Raw genomic sequence first — 24,233 nt, 5'->3', positions numbered from 1 at the left:
TAAGTCCTTTTCTTCTCTTGTGTTTCCCACTTAGAGAAGTTCCTTTAGCATTTGTTGTAGAGCTGGTTTGGTGGTGTTGAATTCTCTTAGCTTTTGCTTGTCTGTAAAGCTTTAGATTTCTTCATCGAATCTGAATGAGATCCTTCCTGGGTAGAGTAATCTTGGCTGTAGGTTCTTCCCTTTCATCACTTTAAGTATATCATGCCACTCCCTTCTGACTTGTAGAGTTTCTGGTGAGACATCAGCTGTTAACCTTATGGGAGTTCCTTTGTATGTTATTTGTTGTTTTTCCCTTGCTGCTTTCAATACTTTTTCTTTAATTTTTGACAGTTTGATTACTATGTGTCTCAGCGTGTTTCTCCTTGGGTTTATCCTGTATGGGACTCACTGCTTCCTGAACTTGGGTGGTTATTTCGTTTCCCATGTTAGGGAAGTTTTCAACTGTAATCTCTTCACATATTTTCTCAGGTCATTTCTCTCTCTCTTCTCCTTCTGGGACCCCTATAATGCGAATGTTGTTGTGTTTAATGTTGTCCCAGAGGTCTCTTAGGCTGTCTTCATTTTTTTTTTTTTTCATTCTTTTTTCTTTATTCTGTTCCGCAGCAGTGAATTCCACCATTCTGTCTTCCAGGTCACTTATCTGTTCTTCTGCCTCAGTTATTCTGCTATTGATTCCTTCTAGTGTAGTTTTCATTTCAGTTTTTGTGTTGTTCACCTCTGTTTTTTCTTTAATTCTTCTAGGTCTTTGTTAAATATTTCTTGCATCTTCTCAATCTTTGCCTCCATTCTTCTTCCTGGATCATCTTCACTATCATTATTCTGAATTCTTTTTCTGGAAGGTTGCCTATCTCCGCTTCATTTAGTTGTTTTTCTGGGGTTTTGTCTTGTTCCTTCATCTGGTACATAGCCCTCTGCCTTTTCATCTTGTCTCTCTTTCTGTGAATGTGGTTTTTGTTCCACAGGCTGCAGGATTGTAGTTCTTCTTGCTTCCGCTGTCTGCCCTCCTGGACCTATTTCTTAATATCTCCATCTTTAGTGATTTTAAGAGCTGCCGTTTTCCCTCTGGAAAGATGATGACTTTTTGCTTTGTTGCCTCAATACTTCAACCTCTCTTAAACTGTGATAACAAGAGTTTTCTGATTTGAGGTTACATATGCTGCTTTAGGAGTTGAAGTGTCTATCCATCATTATTCCTCACAAAATTTTAAGGTTAATGGTTGTGACTAAGATAATTAATTACCCCATGGCACATCTTTTAAATTCAGGTTTATATTTGGCTTGAGTTCCCTAGCTACTAATGGTTCCAGGTTCTTATTTAATGACCTTCATTTAGCCAATACACTTTTATTAAGTATGTTCTATATTCTAGGATATAGAAGCAAGATTAGAATGACTGTGACCCTTTGTTTTGGACTATTTTAAAAAGTGAAGCTTCAAATATTTATCTTATTTCTTGGATCATTTGCAATAATCTGTTACAATACTAGATTTCTTTTAAGATGGCAACACATTTTGTTGACTCATGTTATTTGTATGCCCAGATTCCTCTGTGCTTATATCTAGTCAGTTGCTTCCATCCTTGTAATTTATTACTCTGTTTTAATTATTCACTTATATTTAATGAACATTTTTAAAATTTAGGTTCGCTTTGGTAATTATGCATGTCAGTTAGTTTGCTCCTAAAAGTAGTTTACTGGTTTTAGTTTATCTTTAATAAGTCTATATAGCTAAATGTACATCTTGGTAACATGGGATCAGAATTTCTGAGATTTATGTAATAATCCTTGGAAAGATTCCTTTTGATAAAATGTGGATTTGGTATATCAAATTCTTCTTGTGCTGTGTTACAGTGTATGCCGTGATAGCTCTTAACTTTTTGCAACTTAAATTAAAATGTTTTCCCTTTTGTTTTAGACCTAGAAATGCAAGTATGTCTTAGACTCTTAAAGCAGTACTACCTTCTCCCTCCCTTTCCTTTTGTTTATACTGAAGTCTTTGTTATTCAGATCTAGCATTTGAGTCTTATATGCCATCATTCCATTTATGTAATTATTTGCTTTTAAATTTTAGCTAATTTGGATAAAATGATACACTGTGTAATGAAGGAGACTACTACAACATAAAGAGCAATAGAGGAAAATAAGCAACTGGTAGAGAATAAGAATACACAGCAGTTTCTCAAGTATGCTTGTTCTCTGATAAATTGCTTAATTTTCATTTTATAGGTCAAATTTTAAACACTGATCAGTATTTAAAGATATCCCAAAAAATAAAGTGCCTAATTTAGAAGTTTTTCTAACTTTATAGAAAGACTCATTTTATACCCAATTGACAAACCAGTCAGTATATAGTAATTAGTAATCTGTATTAAGTACTGCGAAGTTCAGTGGAGTTGGGAGATTTCAGTTGAATCTTCATTACTGTATTGTGTTAAAATATATGTAAGATTTGCCATTTTAGCCATTTTCAAGTGTTCAGTGACATTAAGTATATTCACATTGTTGTGCAACCATCACCACTATCCATCTCCAGAACATTTCATCATCCCAAACAGATTCTCTGTACCCATTAAATACTAATTCCCCATTCCTCCCTCTTCCCAGTCTCTCGTGACCACTATCCTAATTTCTGTGCCTTTGAATTTGACAATTCTAGGTACCTCACATAAGTGGACTGACTCCTATATTTGTCCTTTTGTGTCAAACTTATTTCACATAACATAATGTTTTTCAGGTTCAGCCACATTATAGGACGTATCAGAGTGGTTTTTTTTCTTTTTTTTTTAAGGCTAAATAATATTCAGTTGTATGTATATACTGCATTTTCTTTATCCATTCATTGGTTAATGGCCATTTGGATTATTTCCACATTTTGACTATTGTGAACAATGCTGCTATTATGTACATTGGTGTACAAGTATCTGTTCGAGTTACTGCTTTCAGTTCTTCAGTATATACCCAGAAATGGAATTGCTGAATCATATGGTAATTCTGTGTTTAATTTTCTGAGGAACTGTCAATACTGTCTTTCTCAGCAACTGCATTATTCCCACCAGCAATGAATAAGGGTGCCAATTTCTCCACATCCTCACCAACAATTTTTATTTTTTGTTTGCTTGTTTGTTTGTTTGTTTTTTGGCTGTGCCACTTGTGGGATCTTAGTTCCCCGACCAGGGATTGAACCCAGGCCACAGCAGTGGCTGAGTCGTAACCACTGGACCACCAGGGAATTCCCTTTATTGTTTGTTTTTGATAATAGCCATCCAAATGGGTGAACTGGTATCTCATTTTGGTTTTGATTTGCATTTCTCTATGATGCATTTCTCTCTGATGTTGAACATCTTTTCATATGCTTATTCACCGTTTGTACCTTATTTGCTGAAGTGTATATTCATGTTTTGACCATTTTTAAATTGTTTTTTGTTGAATTGTAGGAGTTCTTTGTATGTTATGGATGTTAGTCCCTTATCAGATACGTGAGTTGCAAACATCCTTCCATTCTGTGAGTTGCCGTTTTATTCTATTGATAGTATCTTTTGATGCACAAGTTTTTAATTTTGATGAAGTTTAATTTTTCTGTTTTTCTTTTGTTGCCTGTGCTTTTAGTCTTGTGTCTTTTAAAGATACAGAAGAGAGATTATGTACAATGGTTTACGTCTAGAGAGATGAAAAGTACACTGTCTTGACTACAATAGAAAATGTAATTTCCTGTGTATTGACTGCAGGATGATAAAGCTAGAGTAGGTTGGGTCGGGAATTTATGGAGTCTTTAATCCTCTGCTGAGGTGGTTTAGTTTGATTTGAAGACATCTGGTGCCTTTGGGAATGCAGTTACAAAAGGGAATAATAACTAAACTTTGCTCCAAAGGAAAATTCATGCTGCTATGTAAAGTATACTAGAAAGTGCTATAATGTAATTAGCCTGAAGAAAATCTGTGGTCATGGGAATGATATTACTACCTTCTGAGTAAAGGAAATATGTAGATGTATTTTGCTCTCATGTTCACTATATGAAGTAATGTTTTTCCTTCTGCTTATTTTCCAAATGACCTCTTTTGAGGACAGTTAAGACCTCTGTTTTATCCGTGACCTTTTAAGCATGGGTTCTTTAGTGGCACAAAAAGAGAACTAGAAATTAAAGACACCCAAGAACAAATGGATTTGATTCTGAGTTCTAATTGCAGGTCGTTGTACTCTATTGTGCTCTAGTTTTATAAGCAGTTTCATAGTTCTGAATTAGATTGTTTCAGAGCATTTCTCTGGAATCAGATACAGACATTTAGATTCCAGATTCAGTTTCACTAAAATGTAATGACCAAATGTTAATATCCATGTACTTTTGAATTATTAATACTTGTTTATAGTTGAAAAACTATTACTGCAGAGTGTGCTTACAACAGTTCTATCAACATCCTTTTGCTCTCAGATGATTCTAATAATGTAGTGACTGGAAGAAACTTGAAGGGTTTTTTGAAATAGGTTTTAAGGGGTTAGGGTAAAAAAGTTCTTTCAGATCATTATGAAGGGGTGTTATATTCATCAAAATACAACTCAATGAAGATTATCTCAGAATATGTACACACAATTAACTATTCACTGGCTGTGACAGCTTTGAACAAATTACTTTGGAAATTTCTTTAGGTTTTTTAAAGTTGAGAGTCATTTGATTATGCTCATCAACTTAACTTTCTTGCTAGATTTGATTCATGTGCTTATGCCCAAATGATATGTTAGGTTTTTTTTTTTCCCTTATTTTTGCTTATTTTGCCTGTTTTCCTCAAGCAATTTGGTAATCTAAGTTACAGGTGAATGGTTTTCCTCCCCACTAACTTTAAAATATGGTGGTTTATCATTGGTATGTAGATTAAATGTAGAATTTTGCAACTTCTTAATTTGTGTGTTTTAAAAGTACTTTCTATCAAAAGACAAAATCAGTGTATGCAAAAGGAAATCATAATCAAACATATGTTTACTTTCTTTTAAATTCTTTAATTAATGTTTGCAAATGTACTGCATGATAGCACATTTTAGTTTCTTAGAACTTTTACATTGATTAAACTATCATTTTTTTCAAGAAATAGTAAAATCTTTAAAAAGTAGTTGATTATAAGTATGAAAAATGTTTTTGTTGGTAGGGTCAAAATCAAATCACATCACTACTATTTAGCAGTTTATATGTATTCTTAAAATACCTTAAGAGAATACCTCCATTTTGTAAAAATTAGAGTATCAAACAGTATAAAACATGAAATTAGAACCCAGAACCTAACCATCTGAATAATTTATAATCTAGTTTAATGTGCTGGGCCACATTATATTTCAGTATAAGCTGATGTTTTACGAATGTTTATAATGAATTGGGGGGCATAGGCTATATCAAAGGCTTTGAATCAAAATGTATAGAAAATATATCCATTGGAGAAATAGTTTTATCTTTAGAGGAGATTATTGGCATTAATGTTTTAGGAATATTCTCAAGCATTAGGAAGACTGGAAACCAATATGTCTTCTAGATTACTGATGTGATGTATACAGGTAGGAAAGTGTTCTCCACTACCTTATTTTTGAGCAATTATGCCTTAGTTCTTAGGCATTACAAGAATTTATGGATTTTTTCCCATAAAGTAATAAGATTAATACCTACATACATATGCATTCATAGATGCAGTCCTTCTTCCAGTGATTTACAGAGCAGTTGCTATTTATGCAAAGCACTGGTAGAGTTATGGGAGATAGATGTGACCCTGTGACTGTGTCAAGGAAATTGTAGTTAGGGACTTGGGACGTGGACTCAAATTAAGGTACAGAAAGTAAAAGTAGTAAAAATCAAAAGAAAAATTGAGATAAAATGTTCAGGAGTTAAAATGAGAGGTTATTAGTTGGTGCTAATTAGCATGCAAAGAAGCATGATATTGACTTGATTAATGAGGCTGGGAAATACATTCTTCATTTATAAAATTACAGCTGCTGGGGAGCATCAAAATTATAAATTAATCACTAGGTAGGCTAGCTAATGTTAACTTGGTTCTCTGCCACTAAGGAATTGCATTTTCTTTAATATCAACGTGTCTGGTTTTCTTATAATAGAATTTATTGAATGTAAGCAACCTTAACAATAATGGTTTATATTAGAATAGCCAGTATTGAAATGTAATTTAATATTAAAGTTTTCTTATAACCCTTTTGTTAATTACTTATTTAACTTGCCACTAAGTTTACCATTATTTTTTTACTTTAAGTAAATATCAGGATACCCATTACCTCAAACAGTACAGGTAGAATTTCCTTCTCAGACACTGGTTAATTGTGTTGATTTTTGTAAATGTATATAGCAATAGTTTGTATCATAGCAAAGCTTCAGAAAACTGGGATATTTAAGGATTGTTCTTTTCCCCTTTGGTTATTTTCTTTCTTTCTTTTTTAAATATTTATTTATTTGTTTGCACCGGGTCTTAGTTGTGGCAGACGGACTCCTTAGTTGTGGCTCCATGGCTTCTTAGTTGCAGCTTGCCAGCTCCTTAGTTGTGGCATGCAAACTCTTAGCTGCAGCATGCATGCGGTATCTAGTTCCCTGACCAGAGATCGAACCCGGGCCCCCCGCATGGGGAGCGTGAAGCCTTATCCAACTGCACCACCAGGGAAGTACCTGGTTATTTTCTTTGGAGATTATTTTAAGCATTAAAATAACTATTATTGCCAGAGTCCCTCCTTTTTTATTTAAAAAACAACTTTCAGCTATGCATAAAGAAAATTGTTTTTAAAAAACTAGAAATTAGGTATTATAGCTATTTTAAGAAAAGCATATTTTTCATTGGCTTCCAGTATTATCATGTTATGTGTTGAAGTTGCCAAATACTAAAGGTGCTTTAGGTCATACTTAGCTACTTTATGACTGAAGTGTAATTTTTTTAAAAACTTGGTTAAATCATTAAAATTAACAAATATATAAGTGAACATGAAACAAAATTCAATAGATAAAAATAGGGTAACACAAAAAAGTAAGCCTCCTTGCTTTGTCCTCTAGCCCTGCAGCTCTCCCCAATGGTAACTATTTTTTTCACCTTGTGCCTCCTGGAAATTACCTGTACATGTAGAAGCATGCATATGTTGTATACTTATTGTTGTTTACATAAGGTATAACATTCTGTATACACAGTGTTGTGCTTCTTGCACTGAATGGTGTATTTTGGAAATCGTTATATATAAGTACAAAAATACCACAGTATTTAATTATGTGGATGCCCCTTAACTTCTGATGAACATTTATATTTTTACTTTGCTTTATATACAATACTGCCATGTATTGTTGAACAAACACTGCTTTTGTTTTATCCTGTTTAAGATATTGTGTTAGGAAGTTTTTACTTAAATGATGTAGGTGCACTTTTTACATTTTAAAAATTTAAATAGTAGTATGTGCTTATTGAAGCACCTTTATAAGAAAAGTAGGCACTTTTCCTTTTCATAAATTGGATTTCTGTATTTCAGGTTTAAAAGGTGACATAGCTATAATGGCTTTAATGTTTCACTTTTGAGGGCTCAAGTGTAAAAGATCTGCCAGTATATAAAAATTCTCTGACTTCTTCAAATTTTATAATCAGAAAATGCTATTTTTAAAAAAGAAGAAAATCAGTACCTTTCTAAAGGTACTTTGGTAGCTTTTTGGTTTTTAATTTCCTTTGAGTACCACCATTTCCTCAGTGTAGAGTTTTCATTTGCTTACTTTTATTAAAATGGAAAATGACAGGCTCAGATCATTGCAAAACACTCGACCATGACACCAAGCAACAGGAAAATTATTTCAAAGAATATCGAAGTTTTCTTTGATTTTTAAGGAGGTAGATCAACTTAATTCATCCTATTATGTGATCTTTCTTTCTGACTTTAAGAAAATGTCCTTTGATTTCACACCTCACTTTTCAGATCAGATATTGCTCTTGTACCTATAAACTTTTGGTTCTTAAGTGATTTTCTTGGGCACCAAATATTTTGGGGGGTACAGCCTAATTAGTTTCAAAGTGCTAATGATATTTCATGTTAATCAGATAGAAGAAACACTGATATTAGTGGTTTGCAGTCTCCCTCTCTTCCCCTGTTCCCTGAGATTCACAGTAAATTCTAAGCTGATGTACCAGAGAGGCTCATAAAGTCTAGGTCCTCAGTCTGTAGTGTTCACCATCCCTCTGTTGCTCTTTCAGCTGCTTGGTGCTACTGAGTTCTGATCCCTGCTGTTTCTGCATAGGTTTTCAGGCACACTCAGAAATTGTCAAGTGAAATTACAGACTTCATAGCCCATGGTTATCCGCATTCTAAGGGTTCAGGGATCCTTTCCCAGATTCTCTTGCTTTTTCAGCCATTGTTTTTGTTTTTTGCAGTAGATACTTAGATCCAGGTTTTATTGGTCCAGAGCACATTAGATACACAGGCAGTCTGACTGGCATTTAGAGTGTTTGGAATAGATGTGAAGCAGCACGATGTAGAGTTAATTGCATCTGGGTTTGAATTGTGGCCTGGCCACTTTCTTAGATGTGTGACATTAGGAAGCCACTCAGCCATTTTGAACATCAGTTTCCTCATCTGATAAATGGGAGTAATACTATAGATTTTATGAGCATTGACTGTAATAATATACATGGAATACTTTGTTTACAGCTTGGCATATTAAAGGTGTTTATTAACTTCTGTCATTTTGTTTTTCATAATATTTTTATTCATCTGTCAGTATTGTGGGTATTAGTATTTATACTCCAGTCCTTTGGATTCCAGTTTTTATGTCTTCTTGCCTTTGAAGGATTTTATTTGTGATTCTCTTTAGATGGTATTGCTCAGCATATGTTTATTGAGTGTGTGCCAGGCCCTCTGCTAAGTATGTAGAGATAAAATAGACATGGTTTGTTCTGAGCAGTAAAGAGTTCATGGTCTACTCCCAGTAGACGAAGTAAATTAATGTGTGTGTATGAGTAAGTAATGTTCCCTCCTCAACCTGTTAATGTTGGAGTGTGCCAAGGCCCAGGTCTGCCCCGTCTACACTTGGTTCCCTTAGTGTCCTCCTCCAGTGTTGTTGCTTGAGATACCATCTGTATGCTAAAAACTCAAATCTCCAGCCAAAACCCTCTACCTTGAACTCCAGATGTGTATATCCAACTATCTACCTAACATGTCCACTTTGATATCTAATAAGCATCTCAAACTTGCTATGTCAGACCAAACTCGAGGTCTTCTCCCACCCCCTGCCCACTTGCTCCTGTCTCAGTCTTCCTCTTCGTCTTCCCTCCTTTCAGTGGATCTGGCCCAAACCTTGACTGTAATGTGATTCTTCTTTTTCTCTCATAACCCACACCCGATCCAACCACAAACCTGTTGGCCCAACATTCAAAATATATAATATATTCAAAAAATGACCATTTCATACATCCTCCACAGCTATCACCCTGTTCCACACACCAGGATTGCTTGTATTATTGCTAGAGCCTTCTGATGGATTTTCTGGATTCCTCTCTTGATATTCTACAGTCTATGAAGACAGTAGCCTTAAAAAGGTAAGTCAGATCCTGTCATGCTTAAAAATTCTCCAGACCTTTTCCATCTCAGTAAAAGCTATATCCTTCTCAGTGGTCATTCAGAGCCCAAGATCATCTGATTCCTTGTCACTCTCAGACCTCATCTGCTGATTTCCGCTTTTTTCACTGAATTGAGGTCAACTGGCTTCCTTGTTATTCTCTAAACTAGCCAGTGCTCCTGTTACGTCAGCCTGGAATGCCTTTTCTCCCCAGGTATTTTTATGATGCACTTCCTTGCCACTTCCAGGATTTTGCTTAAATGTCACCTCAATGTGGCCTTCCCTTACTACCCTATTTAAAATTACACTTTCCCCAGTATTCCCTACCCATCCATGTCTCTTAATTATTTTTCTTTATAGCACTTACTATCCAACACACTATATATATTTTTAATATTTTAATATATATATACTTTAATTTTTTTTACCTATTTGTATTGTTTATTATCTGTCTTTTCCCACTGGAATGTAAGCTTCATGAGGGCAGGAATTTTGCTGTTTTGTGCAATGAAATGTGCTCAGTACCTCGAGCAATGCCTGGTGCATGATAGAGCTCAATTTTTTTTGTTAAATGAATAAGGTGGGTGAATTCTGGGAGCTCAGAGGAAGGCATCTAGTCTTGGTGGAAGGCTTCCTGGAGGAGATGACTCCTAAGCCAAGCCTTTAAGGATGAGTTATTCTTAATGGTGGGAGGGCGTGAGGGGCAAAGATAGGAGGGCTATCCAGATAGTGGGAACTATGTATGTAAATACCTTCAGGCACAAAAAGACTTGGAGTGTGCTGGAACTACCTGTTTGTACTGAGAAAGTATAAACTTTGAGATTCAGAAGGTGGTGCTATGAAACACTGGAGAATCATGAGAGGGAGCAGGTGTGGATGTGCCTGTGATGCTTTTTTTGGACAAGTTTGGAATGCTGATGGAATGTCATAAGAGTTCCCAAGGAGAAAGTGTAAGGAAAGAACAGCTAGTACAGAGCCCTGGTGAGCACCAATATTTAAGGGCTGGCCAAAGCAAGAGTACGTTCAGGAAAGAGCTGCAGAAACACAACAGGGCAGAGTTAAACATCCTGGGTGACCACCAAAGCCATAGGAAACAGGTCTGTTACAATGTTTCAATGTACACTGGCTTTGGCAGTAAGAAAATCATTGAAGAGAGCAATTGCTTTGGAGTTAAGACTAGTTTTTTGCTTAGCTTAACTGTGTAGTATCTTCTGGGAAGTGTTTTCCACAAACACACAACAGGAAAGTGCTCTTTCTAGTAGTGTTCTCCGTCAGCTCCAGATGTCTGAAGCTGACACTGGCATGAACCCCACCCCACAGCCCTGCTCCAGTCCATGAAATTGTACCTAGTAAGTGAAAATCTGTATGCATGTTTACCTTTTAGGGGTGCACCATGTAGCATTTGAATGATTTAATCCATTCAAATAATTTCATTCACTAAGCACTTGTTAAGTACTTGAAGTTAGGTCCTGAGGATTCATAAATAATTTTAAAAAACTTTCATAGTGTAGAGGAAGAAACGAAGAGTTAAGATATAGTGTGACAGACAAGTAGACAAGAGATACATACAAAGATCTGGGGAACAACAGACCCCTTGCTAACATCTCCAAGGATGTAGAGGTTATTGCAATTGTCAGCATTTATCTCAGGAACAGGTACAGTTTTCCCCCAGCTTCCCTTTAGGGCTGAGGGAACATCTCAGTGGATGTCCAATGGTGGTCTCAATGCTGGTTTGCACAGGGGTTCCAGGAAAAAATCATACCTTAGGAGTAATTTCCAGTGCTAGAACCAGGGGTGTCAGCTATGTAAGCAGAGGCTGATGGAAGTCTGGGCCTAAAGCCAGCTCTAGAGTTGAGCAGGGGATAGTAGGACTGCCTTGGGCTGTGGGTTAGGAAAGTCCACTTATAACTTGGGCTACTTCTAGGTACCTCAGGATAGGTAAAAATGGGTTTTGTGTATGTTCTGGAGCTACTAAGGACCTTTTGGTAGGAGGAGTCCTTGCATTTATTCATCCAAATATTTTAGTGCCTAGTACCTTCCAGGTACTGTGTACCTACTAATCATTGAGAATATAATAGTGAAGAAGACTAGATCCTTATTAATGGACTTACTTTCTATGGTAAGTCATGAAACACATGCAGAATAATTTAAAAGTTGTGAATCGTATTAGATTGAATCATGTAAAATTGCTAATATTCAACCATCTTTGACCTATAAAAGCAGCAAATTTGTATCAATGCTGTGAAAGAAACAAGGGACTGAGTTGGGGAAAATAGGATGATAATCGGGGATAGGAAGGTCGGAAAAAGTCTCTGTGAGGAACTGGCATATAAGTTGCCACCTGAAAAAAGAGAAGCCTAGCTTTTTAAATTTAAATCAAGATGGCAAATGCAAATGCCCAGAAGGATCAAATGAGCACACTGGGCCTGGTGGGGGAATCTTCACGCTGGGTCTAAAGAGGGTGGCAGCTCCTCAAAGCAGTGCTATTTTGATTTTCCAAGATAAGCCAGCAAACAGCTTTACTAAAAAAGCATCCAAAGAATAATGCTTTAAATATTTAAGTAGAAATGTAATTTTATGTGAAGTCTCTGAAATTTTACACTTCAGCTGTTTAAAAAATTTTAGATAATGTTTTGCAAGCCAAATAATATATCTGCTCTCTTGGAAGTGGCCCACTGGACACCAGTTTACAAGATTCGCTTTAAAGCATTCCAGGTAGAGAGAACAGCATATGCAAAGACCTTGAGGCAAGAAAGGGCTTACTGGTTCAAAGAACTGGAAGGAGGGCAGTATGTCCAGAGCTAAGTGAGCCCAGGAGAGAGTTGTTTGTGAGATGAAGTTGGAAAGGAGCCAAATCTCAAGGAGCTCACACAAGCATAGTGGCAGGAGTGGAGGGACAGACATACAAATTTAGTGTGTACCAGATAAGCGTGCACCTTGGGACCACACCTGTGCCTGGAGGAAGGGACACACTTTCCTAATCTGTACAAAGATATCATAAATGCTGCGGGTGTCCTTGGAGGTAGGTGCACTATCCCATTTTAGAGTTCAGTAACCTGCCCAAAGGCCACCAGAGTGGCAGAGTCTGCATTTGGGTTTGGGTTTCTTTGAATTGAAATCTTCCCCCCACCCTTTTTTAAAAACTACAAAACGCCAACTTTCCAATTGAGACATGTTTACATGACGGTGCCCTTCAGAGGATTTTCCTGTCTGCATAACTTAAAGTGAATGTATTCATTAGTTTAGAGGCCAAAGAAGAATGCTCTAAATATTATGTTGAATACAGAGTAACAGTGACCTGGAGATCAAACCTCATCAAATTGGGGACCAGGCTTATTCCACTGTTTGGTGTGGGCTAGTAACGCCAACCTGTGAAGAGTTTAGTGCTCTCATTTTCAAGAAAAGGTGAGTATAGCTTAAAGATTTGAAGTTGAAATATACGATTTATACCCATGGGGGTGAGAAAGCATCCTTTTCTTTTTATTGAGTGTTAAAGCCCTCGAAATCAAATGAAGGGTCTGTGCTCAAGGGATCTTAGAAGTCTAGGAAAAAACGCAATTTGAGAAGTGAAGATGGATATGTATAGAAATAGGCTGTTTGAGTTAGTTAATAGATGTTAAATAAAATATTTCAGAAATTTGGTGAGCAGGACTTCAGTGATAAGAACTGAACTTGGTCTAGAAAAAATTCAAGAGGTTGAGGATCAGATTGCCTGGAGAGTTTCAGCCTGGGACAGAGCCAGGGAGGAAGGTGGCCACAGCTTGAGGCCTCAGAAATAAGTCACAGTGCAGCCTTGAGACAGGCTCACAGTTTAAGTGAAACACCTGAGGAAATGCCTGTGGAGGAGATTCCTAAACTAGTTTACAGAACTAAACGTGATGGAGTATTTCATTAAAATTCACCAGTTATTTTTTTTGTCACATTACAATATTGAAGACAGAAAGTAGCATAATTAACAACTTTCTCCAGATGCTCTGTGTGGGTTATTTGATTTACCTTGTAGATAAAAATGGTTCTGCTTTGACTTTCCTAAGAATTCTTTTAAACTTACATTTTTGCCTGTGGAATTAAAAGGAAAATTGTACATTTAAGAGGAAATCACTATGATTATATTTTGCTTCAAGGTTAGTAGATTGTAATTACTGAATAAAGTAGGAGTTGGCAAACTTTTTCTCTAAGGGTAGGTCCAGATATTAAATATTTTCAACTTTGCGTGCCAAATAGTTTCTGTCACAAGTACACAGCCCTGCTGTTTTGGCACAAGAGCAGCCATGGGCGTATGTAAGTGAAGGAGCCTGGCTGCCTGCCTTCCAGTAAAACTTCGTTCATGGACACTGAAATCCGACTTTCATACAATTTTATTTTTTTATTTTTTCATACAGTTTTATATGTCATAAAATTATCTTCTTTTAATTTTTAAATCATGGTCTTTACAAAAACAGATGGGGAGCTGGATTTGGTCCATGAGCCATAGTTTGCTGACCTCTGAATTAAAGGATTTTAAAAACAGTTACGTTCTTCCAAGGGCCAGCGGTGTGGCTTTCTCAGCTGTCTAGATTGTTTATTTCATGGTAGAGGGGTCTTATTTTGTAGTAACGAAGAGATTTCCCTACACATCTGAGAAACTTCTAGCAGTGGTTCTCCAACTAGCATACATCATTATCGCCTGCAGACTTTGTTAAAATGCAGATTGCAGGGCTCCTCCTGAAGTTTCTGATTCAGTAAGTCTACATGGTGCCTAGGAACTTGGATTTTTAACAGGTGAGGCTAATGCTGCTGTTCTGGGACCACACTTTGAGAATCACTTATTTAGAGATGAGGGTGTCAGACACAGTGGGAATAATACAGTTGCTTCTTTTACTCAGTGTCCTTGGAGTAGCTATTGACTTCTCTACCTAGACGATTTGAGACCTTCAAAATTCTAATGGTTCAAAGACCAAAGATAATTGGAACAAAATTTATAACTTCCCTGTCTATTGTAGTATTTTTCCTCCATCAATTTCTGAAAGTTTTAAACATTTACAAACTAGAGATTGTTTTACAACAGTGCCTAGGAGAAATATAAAGAAATCTGTTACTATATATAGTATATATTCTTATGTAGTATTATACATGTAAATATATATATAAGTACTCATGCATCCATTTTAAAATAGTACATTGGTGGTAACTTTGGCATTCTGTATTCCTCCTCTATCATGTCTCCCTCTTCTTTGATTTTAACTGTTTGTATCCACAATATAATGTCTCCTTTTGCACGCCTGTGAACTTTACCTACTTTACATACATGCGCACACACACATCCATTTTGATGAATGTAGCCGTGGTTCATTCATTTTCGCTGCTGTGAGGGTGTCTGTTTTATGAATGCACTATAATTTATCCACTCCCCTGATAATGGACACTTGGATTGTTTCTAGTATTTTTTATTTTACAAACAATATAGCCTGAAATCTTCTTGAACATATTTCCTAGTAGTGTGAGCAACAGTATCTCTACCTAGAGAGGGGAATTGTTCAGTTACAGGGGCATTTCAACTTTTCTGTGTAACCAGCAACTTGTTTTCCAAAGGAAGGGTATACCCACACTGACTTCAACACACTTGAATATCACTAGCTTTTTTAACTTTCTGCCAATTTGATAGGTTTAAAATGTGCTTTTAGTTTGCATTGTCTTGATTATTAATATAGTTCAGAATTTTTCTTAAATTTATGGGCCTTTCATGTCTCCTCTTTGAAGTGACTTTTTTTCCTGTTTTCTTTAAAAGTTTCTCCACCTTGTTTTGATAGAAATGTATTAATAGATTAATTTGGAAAAAAATTATATCTGTACAATATTTAAGTATTCCTAGTCATGAATATGTAATATCTCTCCATTTTGTTATGTCTTCCTTAATACTTCTCAGTAAAGTTTAAATTTTTCCATTTAGATCATCTATTTCTTTTGTTAGATTTATTATTAAGCATCTTATTTTTACTATCTTTTTAGTAGTTAATTTTAAAACTATTGGTGGCTGATATATAAAAATGAAGTTGATTTTTGTTTGCTGACTTTATATTCAAGAACCTTGCTCAATTCTTATTTTTTCTCATAATTTGTGAAGCCTTTTGGGCTTTCTACATAAATAGTCATCTACAATTAATACAGTTCTTTGTCTCCTCAATCCATATAACTTACTTCTTTTCCTTATCTTACTGAGTTGATTTGACTAAAGCTTTCAGTACAATGTTGAACATAAGTGCACCTCATTTCTGATTTAACAAGAATGCTTCTAACATGTGCCATGACATAAGTTTGCTGTTTTGGCAGATGACCTTTATCAGGTTAATGAAACTTCCTTTTATATATATACACCTGTTTTTCTAAGAGTTTTTTTAAAAATCAAAAGGGTGTTTAAAATGTATCAAATGCAAATTCTGTGTATATTGTGATAATATGTGTATGCTTTTTTGTCTGTTAACATATTGAATTAATAGATATTTCTAATATTAAACCAAGTTTCGTTCCTGGGATAACTTGATATGATGTATGTCCTAACCTGTGGTTTGGCACTCCACGAACACTGAGTCACCTGTATTGTGAATATCCTGCCCCTCTGATTTGTATGTATCTTCCACTCACCGCCCCTCCAACAAGGGTTGCTGTTTTCTAGAGGTATTTTAATTTCATGGCGCCACCTGGTGGCAAACTTTCAACATTTCTGATGATGTCTCTTTGCTACCTTTCTTTTAGGCAACTGCATGTAGTTTCTTCTGTTACCACTGTAACCCCTCATTTAACTTTATTTTCTCTCTTATACCTTAATATTTATTCACTTTACTCCCCCATCCTCCTTTCTCTTGCTCCTCCAAATATTTTTCAGTATACTCATGCCAATCAATCTCTTTTCCTTCCTTTTTCTTCTCTCTCCCCTTTTGTTCCTTTATGGGTACTGCAAATCTACCTCAATTACGGTTAAGAATGATGAGAATAGTGCTGGTTACTAGGGTAAAAGATACAGCAATACATTTTAAAATGACAATTGGTACAATAAAGTGCCAGCTCTGCTAACCTTCAAAGGCCTTGAAAATACTTAAAATTCTCTTTAAAGTGTTCTTAAATTCAAGTACTACTTAATCACCTTCTAATTAATTCTGCCCATTTAACATCAAAGTTCACTATTAAGGAAAAATTATAAAACTGCTTTGTTTCAGTGTTCCTTTATCAAAATGTGAGGGTTCTGTATTTTGCTGCAAGACTCAGTTTTTCATTATGCATTAAACTGCTTGGAAACCAAACTAATCATCTATAACATGGTTTCCATAGGAAACAGCCCACCACAGATGCCCTTTTGATATGTAACCCATTTATAAGATAGAGATTACCATTTCCAATTGCTTAACTCTCAAGCATAGAAAATACTGTAAACAATATTCTCCCCAGTCAGAAAACTAACACATGTATAAGCTTCATTGGTTTAGCAATTTCTTTTTGGAGTTAATTGTGACTTTGTCTTTGGTGTCTCTAAGGGCTATGTCTGAGAATGGCAGGTGAGTCAGCTGAAGAAGACAGAACAGAGAAAGTAGGGCTGAAATTGATCTCTTTAGCCGCTGCAATGCTAACATGGCTGCAGGGGAGGTGGTTTTGATTGTGTGTTTGTCTTACTCACCGTAGTCTTAGTAGGCAGGTACAGTATATTGAGCCTTTGCTTATTCATAGATAGCAAGTGTTGATTTTAAAGTAGGCACCAGGAAGTATTTTGGTACCTAAGTCTGGTTGGTGCCTGAAAGATATTTTAATCAAGAGAGAACCTCAAAATATAAAATCTGATCTTCAGCATAACACTAATACTTAAAAAGATTTTGATGGCTTTGAGATCTGGTAGTCTTATGAAAATGACTAGTTTGTGCAGAGCTGCTGCAACTATTAGAATTCTAGCATCTTTTCAAAAGGGAGATTTAAAGTTATTCTTATTTCCACATTGTAATAGTGGAGATTCAAAAGTGATTGAAAAAGAAAAGTTAGAGGTTAAAGATTAGGAAGGAGATTACTTTGGCAATTTGGTTACATAGAAGGCTCTACATAATGCAAGGTGACAAGGGTGCTTCTGGCTTCTGTACTACAGTATTTGGCTTCTTTCTGTGTTCTAAATGCTTTCTAACCTTTTGATGTCTTTTTTAAAAGGTGGGGACCCAAACTGTATGCATTGTTCCAGATGCGTTCTTGCCAAAGCAGTATAAAGCAAATGTAACAGTTAGGAAGAAGGCTCCCTCCCTCACTGGGTAAGTACAGCTGGCAGCCTTGACCAGGGCTAGCCCACCTTCCCATTAGACCTGCCATACCCTCTCCACTGCAAAAATGCTGGCGGGACCCTGTAAAACCTGAATCTGTTAATCCACAGCCCAGAGCCTTTCATCTAGTGAAATGCCAGTCAAAAGAGCTGACCCAGAGCCAGCCCTACCATTACAGCACCTAATCCCACCCCCTCCAGATTTTTTTTCAGTTGTTTGCATCTCTTTGGCTCTTTGCCAATCAAGAACACTGAGGTCAGATAGAGTTTATTAAAATGAAATTTTACCTATAATCTTGGTGAGCTGATTAGACATGCTACTTTAGACTGTTTGCTTACCTTTGTGAAAGAACCCCCTTGATGTAGAGTATTATAGTGCAAGCTCACACATATGACACTTGTGTGCTGCTAGAAGGTTTTTTTCTTATTTAAAAAAATGTTCAGATCTACTTAAAAATGAAGTTCCATACCTATATATTAAGTAGAAAAAATCCAGAATTGGTTCATAAGCCACGTTAGTATTATGCATTGATCTCAATTTGGAAATACTTAAAAATCGTTGATCAACGTGATTACCATGATAAGAGGTTGTTTCAAAGTTCTTTAATTGATTTGTTGACCCATCCCATTTCTAAATAAAACTGCAGCCATGTGGTTTATCTTGCAGATCTTGAATGGTGCATTTGAGTTCCCCCAACTTGCTGATTAAACCTCCCACAATTCTATAAACCAGTCTCTAGCTATATGGGAATATGTTTTAGATAACACCTTAAAATGTGGAATAACTCTGTTATAACAATATTATTTTTTAGGTTCTTTTCATGTGACATAGAAAAATGGTGATATATGTTCACTTAGGCTGGGGAACTTTTAGAAATGATTTGCTTCTTTGGCCTTGACTTTATTTCTGTATTTCTTTATTTTCTAATCCCAAACTTCCAGTACTTCCCTGCACACCCCCCCTCGCCCTTGGCAACCACAAGTCTGTTCTCTATGTCTGTGAGTCTGTTTCTGTTTTGTAGATAGGTTCATTCGTATCATATTTTAGATTCCACATATAAATGATGTCATATGGTATTTGTCTTTCTCTGTCTGACTTGACTTCACTTAGTATGATAATCTCTAGGTCCATCCATGTTGCTGCAAATGGCATTATTGCATTCTTTTTAATGACCTTGACTTTTGGATTGCTGTGAAATGAGTTTAAGGTCATGCAAGAATCTCTGACATTCCATGACATCACCAAAATATTTTCATTGTTTCAAAATCCACTTGAAGTCCTTGTGACACATCCATCATTGTTTGCTTTCACTCGTTTTGAAAGGGGTGTTTGTGACTCCATAGAATCCAGTTAATCTTGATATTTGAGTTAAAATCCTTGGTTAAAACATGTCCTTAATGATCCATAGATTGCCACAAACAATACTGTTCTTAGCTATTCATCTTTAAATCATTTCTTCCAGTGCAGGCATTTATGTAACTCTTTCTATTTTGTTTGCTGATTGGTAAGATCCTTCCAACTGAAATTTGCCTGATGTTTTGCAATTTTTCCTCATTGATTTTCATCCTTTAGTGTTTTTGCTTTTTAGAGCAAATCCTTGGAGTGAGTTTGACTCTGTTGTTGCCATCAGAAGTAGGAAAAGAAAGTTTCTCCATGACTTACCAGAAAAGTCAAGATCAAATGACAGAGGTTTTGAATTGTCCAAAGATGAATTTATTAAAGGATCAAGGGAGTTGGCAATCGCTGCATCCTTCAGCTTGAAAAGTCACATAGTTGACAGCCTCAGAAGAACAGCTGGGCCCCCCCTCCTTAGTTGATTGTAGTGTTATTGACCCAAGAAAAAAGACAGGAACTTTTGACAGTTTTCCGGTCCTACTCCCACTGTCCTGAGGGTTTCTCCATCAGAATCCTCACCTTCTTGCTTGTGATTGGGCAGGCCCGCGAGATTATGGTGGCGAGGAATTACATGGATAGCCATGGACGAACTGCAGCTGGCTGGTTTCTTCAGGGATAGAATACCCTACAGCCTCGGGTGTCAGGCTGTATCCAAATCATGAATCAACCCCAAAGGCCTCTGGTTGTCTGGTGCATCCAGACCCACAGGCTTCTTGCTTTCAACCTTCAGGCCTTGTCATTTCTCTGAGGTGCTAGGCTGATTTTAGCTTAGGAGGCTGAGTTAGACCTGATCTGATGACCTTCTTTCCTACACCCTGGGGTCGGGGGGTTGAGGGGGAAGTACCCTGAGGTGGGTAAGACAGAGCTGGTGTAAATAAGGTGACCAATCCCTTGGGGACACCTGCCTCACAGGCTGCTTACTTCTCTTGTGATTCACGTCACAAAGGCTTATAAGACTGTGACATGAAGGGGAGTATGTTTATACCATGATCTCATATCCACATCATGATTCTGGATCTGAACATTGCAATATCTACCATGTTAGATTCCTTTTGAGACCAAAAATAGTTTTAGCAAGGCTGAGGTCAGAGTGTAGAGCCTGTGGAACCACCTTTGTTTTGGTGCAATTTGTACGTCATCTTGTTTCCTTGGCGACATTCCATCCCCCTTCATAATTCAGTAGTAAACTCTTGTCTTGGCTACAAGTTACTGGAAAGGTGATCAGGGTCGTGCCCTTTTCAACCCTATCATGGTAATATTTAAAAGTTCAGTTTTCTTCTTTCTTGCCTAACTTTCCTGTTCACTTTCTGTGTCTTCACGCAGGTCCCTGGCATCTGACGCACATGGCGAGCTTTAGGATAAGGTCGTACTAAGACATGCCTGATGTTCTGAATGTCTGTATCCCCCAAAGTCCATAATCTCAGCTGAAACCCGATGGATGAATGTTCCCTCAATCAGGGCTCTTGTTGATGGTTCTTTCCACACCTCAGTCGACTGTTGGTTTTCCCTTTCTTGCTATTCTGTCTCTCTCCTCACCCCTCTCGATTGCCTTTCCTAGGGACAGACCTTAGAGAGACGGCCCAGGACGTGGGAACTCGGCACTGCACCCGGCAGTCCTCAGCCAGCATCCTCTGCATCCTGTCTTCAAGGCACCATCCCCGCAACAGACGCCTGAAGGCCCAGGCTTCTGAGAACCCACTTGTTTTCTGCATGACTAGCTTGTAAAGAGGGATATGCGGAGAGAATTTCCAAGAACTTTCCACTTAAAAAAAATGTATGTGACTTATTTTGGGCTTCGAACTGAGAGCAAAATCAGTGGTATGCAGCTCTGTTTCCTGGCACACATCTGTGGCATCTGGAGAAATTGTTGCAATACTCCCTTTCCTGTCTCGGCTGTTTGTATAACTGTATATAAATGTAGCAATAAATATATTCTAACATCAGCCTGGGGCATTTAGTTTCCGCTTGATTCTGCACACCGATGGTAGGCAGTGAATATCACATTCTCGAGGAATTGCCCTACTGACCAGCGGGCTTGCCTGCCCCTTCTCAGTTTCTCATCTTCTCTGATTTCACAAAGTGTTAGCTTGGAATTGGCCAGTGTTTGGAGAAAGAAGGTTGAGGGGTGCGGTGGCAGAGCTGGGACATGAAGCCACATTATTAATTCACTAGGTTGCACTATTCCTGACGCTCTGAGGTGGCTTGAATGTCTGAGGACTGAAGCTTAGAGGATTGGGTGACAATTTGCAACAGGAGTCAGCTATTTTATAGTCACTCTTAAATCCTTCAGGAATGTATTGTGCTTGGATTATATGACAGGTACTCACCTGCCAGTCACAAAGTTACCCCTTAAAGATTTTTAGAAAAACCACACAAAATATGCCGACATGATATTGAATTTTCCATCTGTCCCTGATGTCTTTCAAGGGCACTAAGTAAGTCTGGTTGTTTTAGAAACAGTGCCCTTCTAAAGTGGACACATAAGCAAATAAACTTTTTATTTGGCAGAAATAATGCTGTTTGTCTACTATCAAGAAATATTTGTTCCCAAACTGCTCTCATAATTTATTTGAAATCTTTGCTTATCAGGCATTTTTATAACTTAAAAGATAACCACACAACTTTGTGTGATTCTTATCAAATTGCTGTTTGCCAGGCCTCTCCTCGATTATAAGCGGCAGGTTGTATAGAACCATTCGGCCCTAAGGCCTGGGGATGCAGTGGAGCCAGAAGCTGGTGTCCTGTGGCCAAGGTTCACAGGCAGCACCCGAAAGACTGCGTGTTATGTATTAATACAGACTGGAAGCGCTTGAGGAAATCATCTGGTTGGGGCCCTTGAACCACTGATCAGGTAACTGTCTGAACAATCATGCCAGGTGTGTTCTTACTTTCACCTTTTAGCAGATCCATCAGAGAACCTGAGGCTCAAGGTCAACAGGTAAAGAAGGCACAGCGTGGGCTGCTGCCGCCACAGCAAATTCCCATGTGCTACCACCATACAGACCTCTTCCACACACAGACTGGTCTGGCCCGGACTGGTAATACAGGGGGAAACTATTAAAAAAGAGACAGGACATGGGCTTCGCTGGTGGCGCAGTGGTTGAGAGTCCGCCTGCCGATGCAGGGGACGCGAGTTCGTGCCCCGGTCTGGGAAGATCCCACATGCCACGGAGCGGCTGGGCCCGTGAGCCGTGGCCGCTGAGCCTGCGCGTCCGGAGCCTGTGCTCCACAACGGGAGAGGCCACAGCAGTGAGAGGCCCGCGTACCACACACACACACACAAAAAAAAAAAAAAAAAAAAAAGAGGACAGATTATCAGTTGCTTCTGGTTATAGTGCGATGATATAAACATAATTATAGATAATGCCGTATAACTAGCAGTTCGTAAGCTTGTTCGTGGAGCTGTGGAGGGTTGAGGGTTTTCAGCCAGTGGGTGTCAAGCCTGGGCATGGGTCACGACTAAGACCCTGGATAGGTCACTTCAATGCCCTGGGCCTTTGACGCGTCTGCCGGAAAATGAGGTGTTTGGACTAAATGATTTCTAAGATCCATTCTGTTCTTTGAGTCTCCTCCTTTGGAAAGGGAAGGGAGTTAGCCTACTTTCAGTGCTAAAGAGGAAGGTCATGGGATGGCATAGGTGGGCAGCTGAGAGGCAGAGGGGAGTTATGAAGATCGCTTATTTTCAGGTAACAAGAAATGCATGAAGATAATGACAAGTTAAAGCACCATTTTCGTCGCACCCCTTCTGAGGGAATATGTTTAGCTATCACTTCCCATGGGAGAGGAAACTGGCTGGATTTCTTCCTGGGCTCTCTTTTGCACTGGGCAGAAAGGTTCCTGTCTACACTGCGTGCTGGGACGGACAGGTGGGGACTTGAAGCCTCAGAACCAGAAGCCACTTTTCTTCAGGAGCTGCTCACACCCACCAGGCCCTTGTGAACTGCTGGACTTCAGTCCTGGTCAAGCGAAGCTGACAGGGGTGTAGCCACCCAAAGGGAGAAAAGCTGATCTCTTCCAGTCATGAATAATCCACATCCACTCTTAGGAGCGCATTGGTGGGCAGACACTACTCTTTAGCACAACACTCCCGTCCTCTTGGCCCCCTCGGCCCCCTCCTTCCTTTCCAGGCAGGTGGGACGGGTTGCTTGAGCAGTGAGTTTGGAGAGGAGCCGTGTACCCAGTCCTGTTCTCTGTCCACAGGAAGCACACATGACTGTCAGCTCCTCCATGCCCTAGTTCTGCTGAGGCAGGTCCGGGCTCCCACAGGAGAGGGGTGGCTGTCTCATTTGGGATTCGATATTAGGGAGTCCATTTGCCTTAGGCATAAGCCTAGATTCCCAGCATTAGCTTCATCAATGATAAAGGTGATCTTGTGGGCTTCACCTGCTCATTCTTTTGCTTTAATTCTGAATTGATTTCACCCAGTGCTTTTTACTTTAAACTTTATGAGCGTGATTATCGTCCGGAGGGTTTGTGAAACCACAGATGCTGGCCCCACCCCCAGTGTCTGATTCTCAGGTCAGGGGTGGCGCCCAAAGATGTGCACCTCTCCCAAGTACACAGGTGAGGCTGCTGGACCGGGGACCACACTTACAGACCTAGGGGGTGCCGGAATGGGAGAAGGAGTTCTGTTTACTGGTCCTGTTAAACCCCGGAACTGAATGTTCTCAAGGCTGTCTGGGTCAGCTGGGCGCCCTTCACTCAACTGGGGCCAGCAAACACTCTTCGGTCTGTATGAGTAATTCTCGCAAATCAGTGTCGTCTTCTAGCCCACAGCCTTGGGCAGGAACAAATGGTTATGGATTATACTCATTTCTGTTCTAAGTAAAACACAAGATGAATCAATGCCAGCCATAAATCAGCCCTGAAATGCGGATTTAAAAACAGAATCCAAGATGTGTATGTGGTTCTCCTTTGATAAAACCTTGCAGAGTACTGTGCACAAATCAGCATTTAACTGGGACTTTTTGTTAATGCTGAAGCTCTGCATTGAAAAAACTTTTCACTGAA

The 24,233-nt window shown here is 38.3% G+C and overlaps 1 protein-coding gene across 1 annotated transcript in view; it reads left to right on the top strand.

The window, feature by feature from the left end:
- The window catches only part of RDX (radixin), a 102,002-nt gene extending 80,824 nt beyond the window's left edge, over nucleotides 1-21,178 (top strand). Inside the window, exon 15 of the mRNA XM_089915522.1 lies at nucleotides 17,722-21,178. Within this exon, the coding sequence (XP_089771648.1) occupies nucleotides 17,722-17,788 (67 nt within the window). The 3' untranslated portion in view covers nucleotides 17,789-21,178. The remainder of the gene's footprint in view (nucleotides 1-17,721) is intronic.
- The last annotated feature ends 3,055 nt before the right edge of the window (nucleotides 21,179-24,233 follow it).

The sequence above is a fragment of the Delphinapterus leucas genome, chromosome 7 (genome assembly GCF_059928025.1).
Source record: "Delphinapterus leucas isolate spDelLeu-1000000601 "Yukka" chromosome 7, BTC_Dleu_Yukka2, whole genome shotgun sequence".
NCBI lineage: Eukaryota > Metazoa > Chordata > Mammalia > Artiodactyla > Monodontidae > Delphinapterus > Delphinapterus leucas.
The sequence above is the reverse complement of the archived record's forward strand: the minus strand, read 5'-3'. Positions and strand labels throughout refer to the sequence as shown.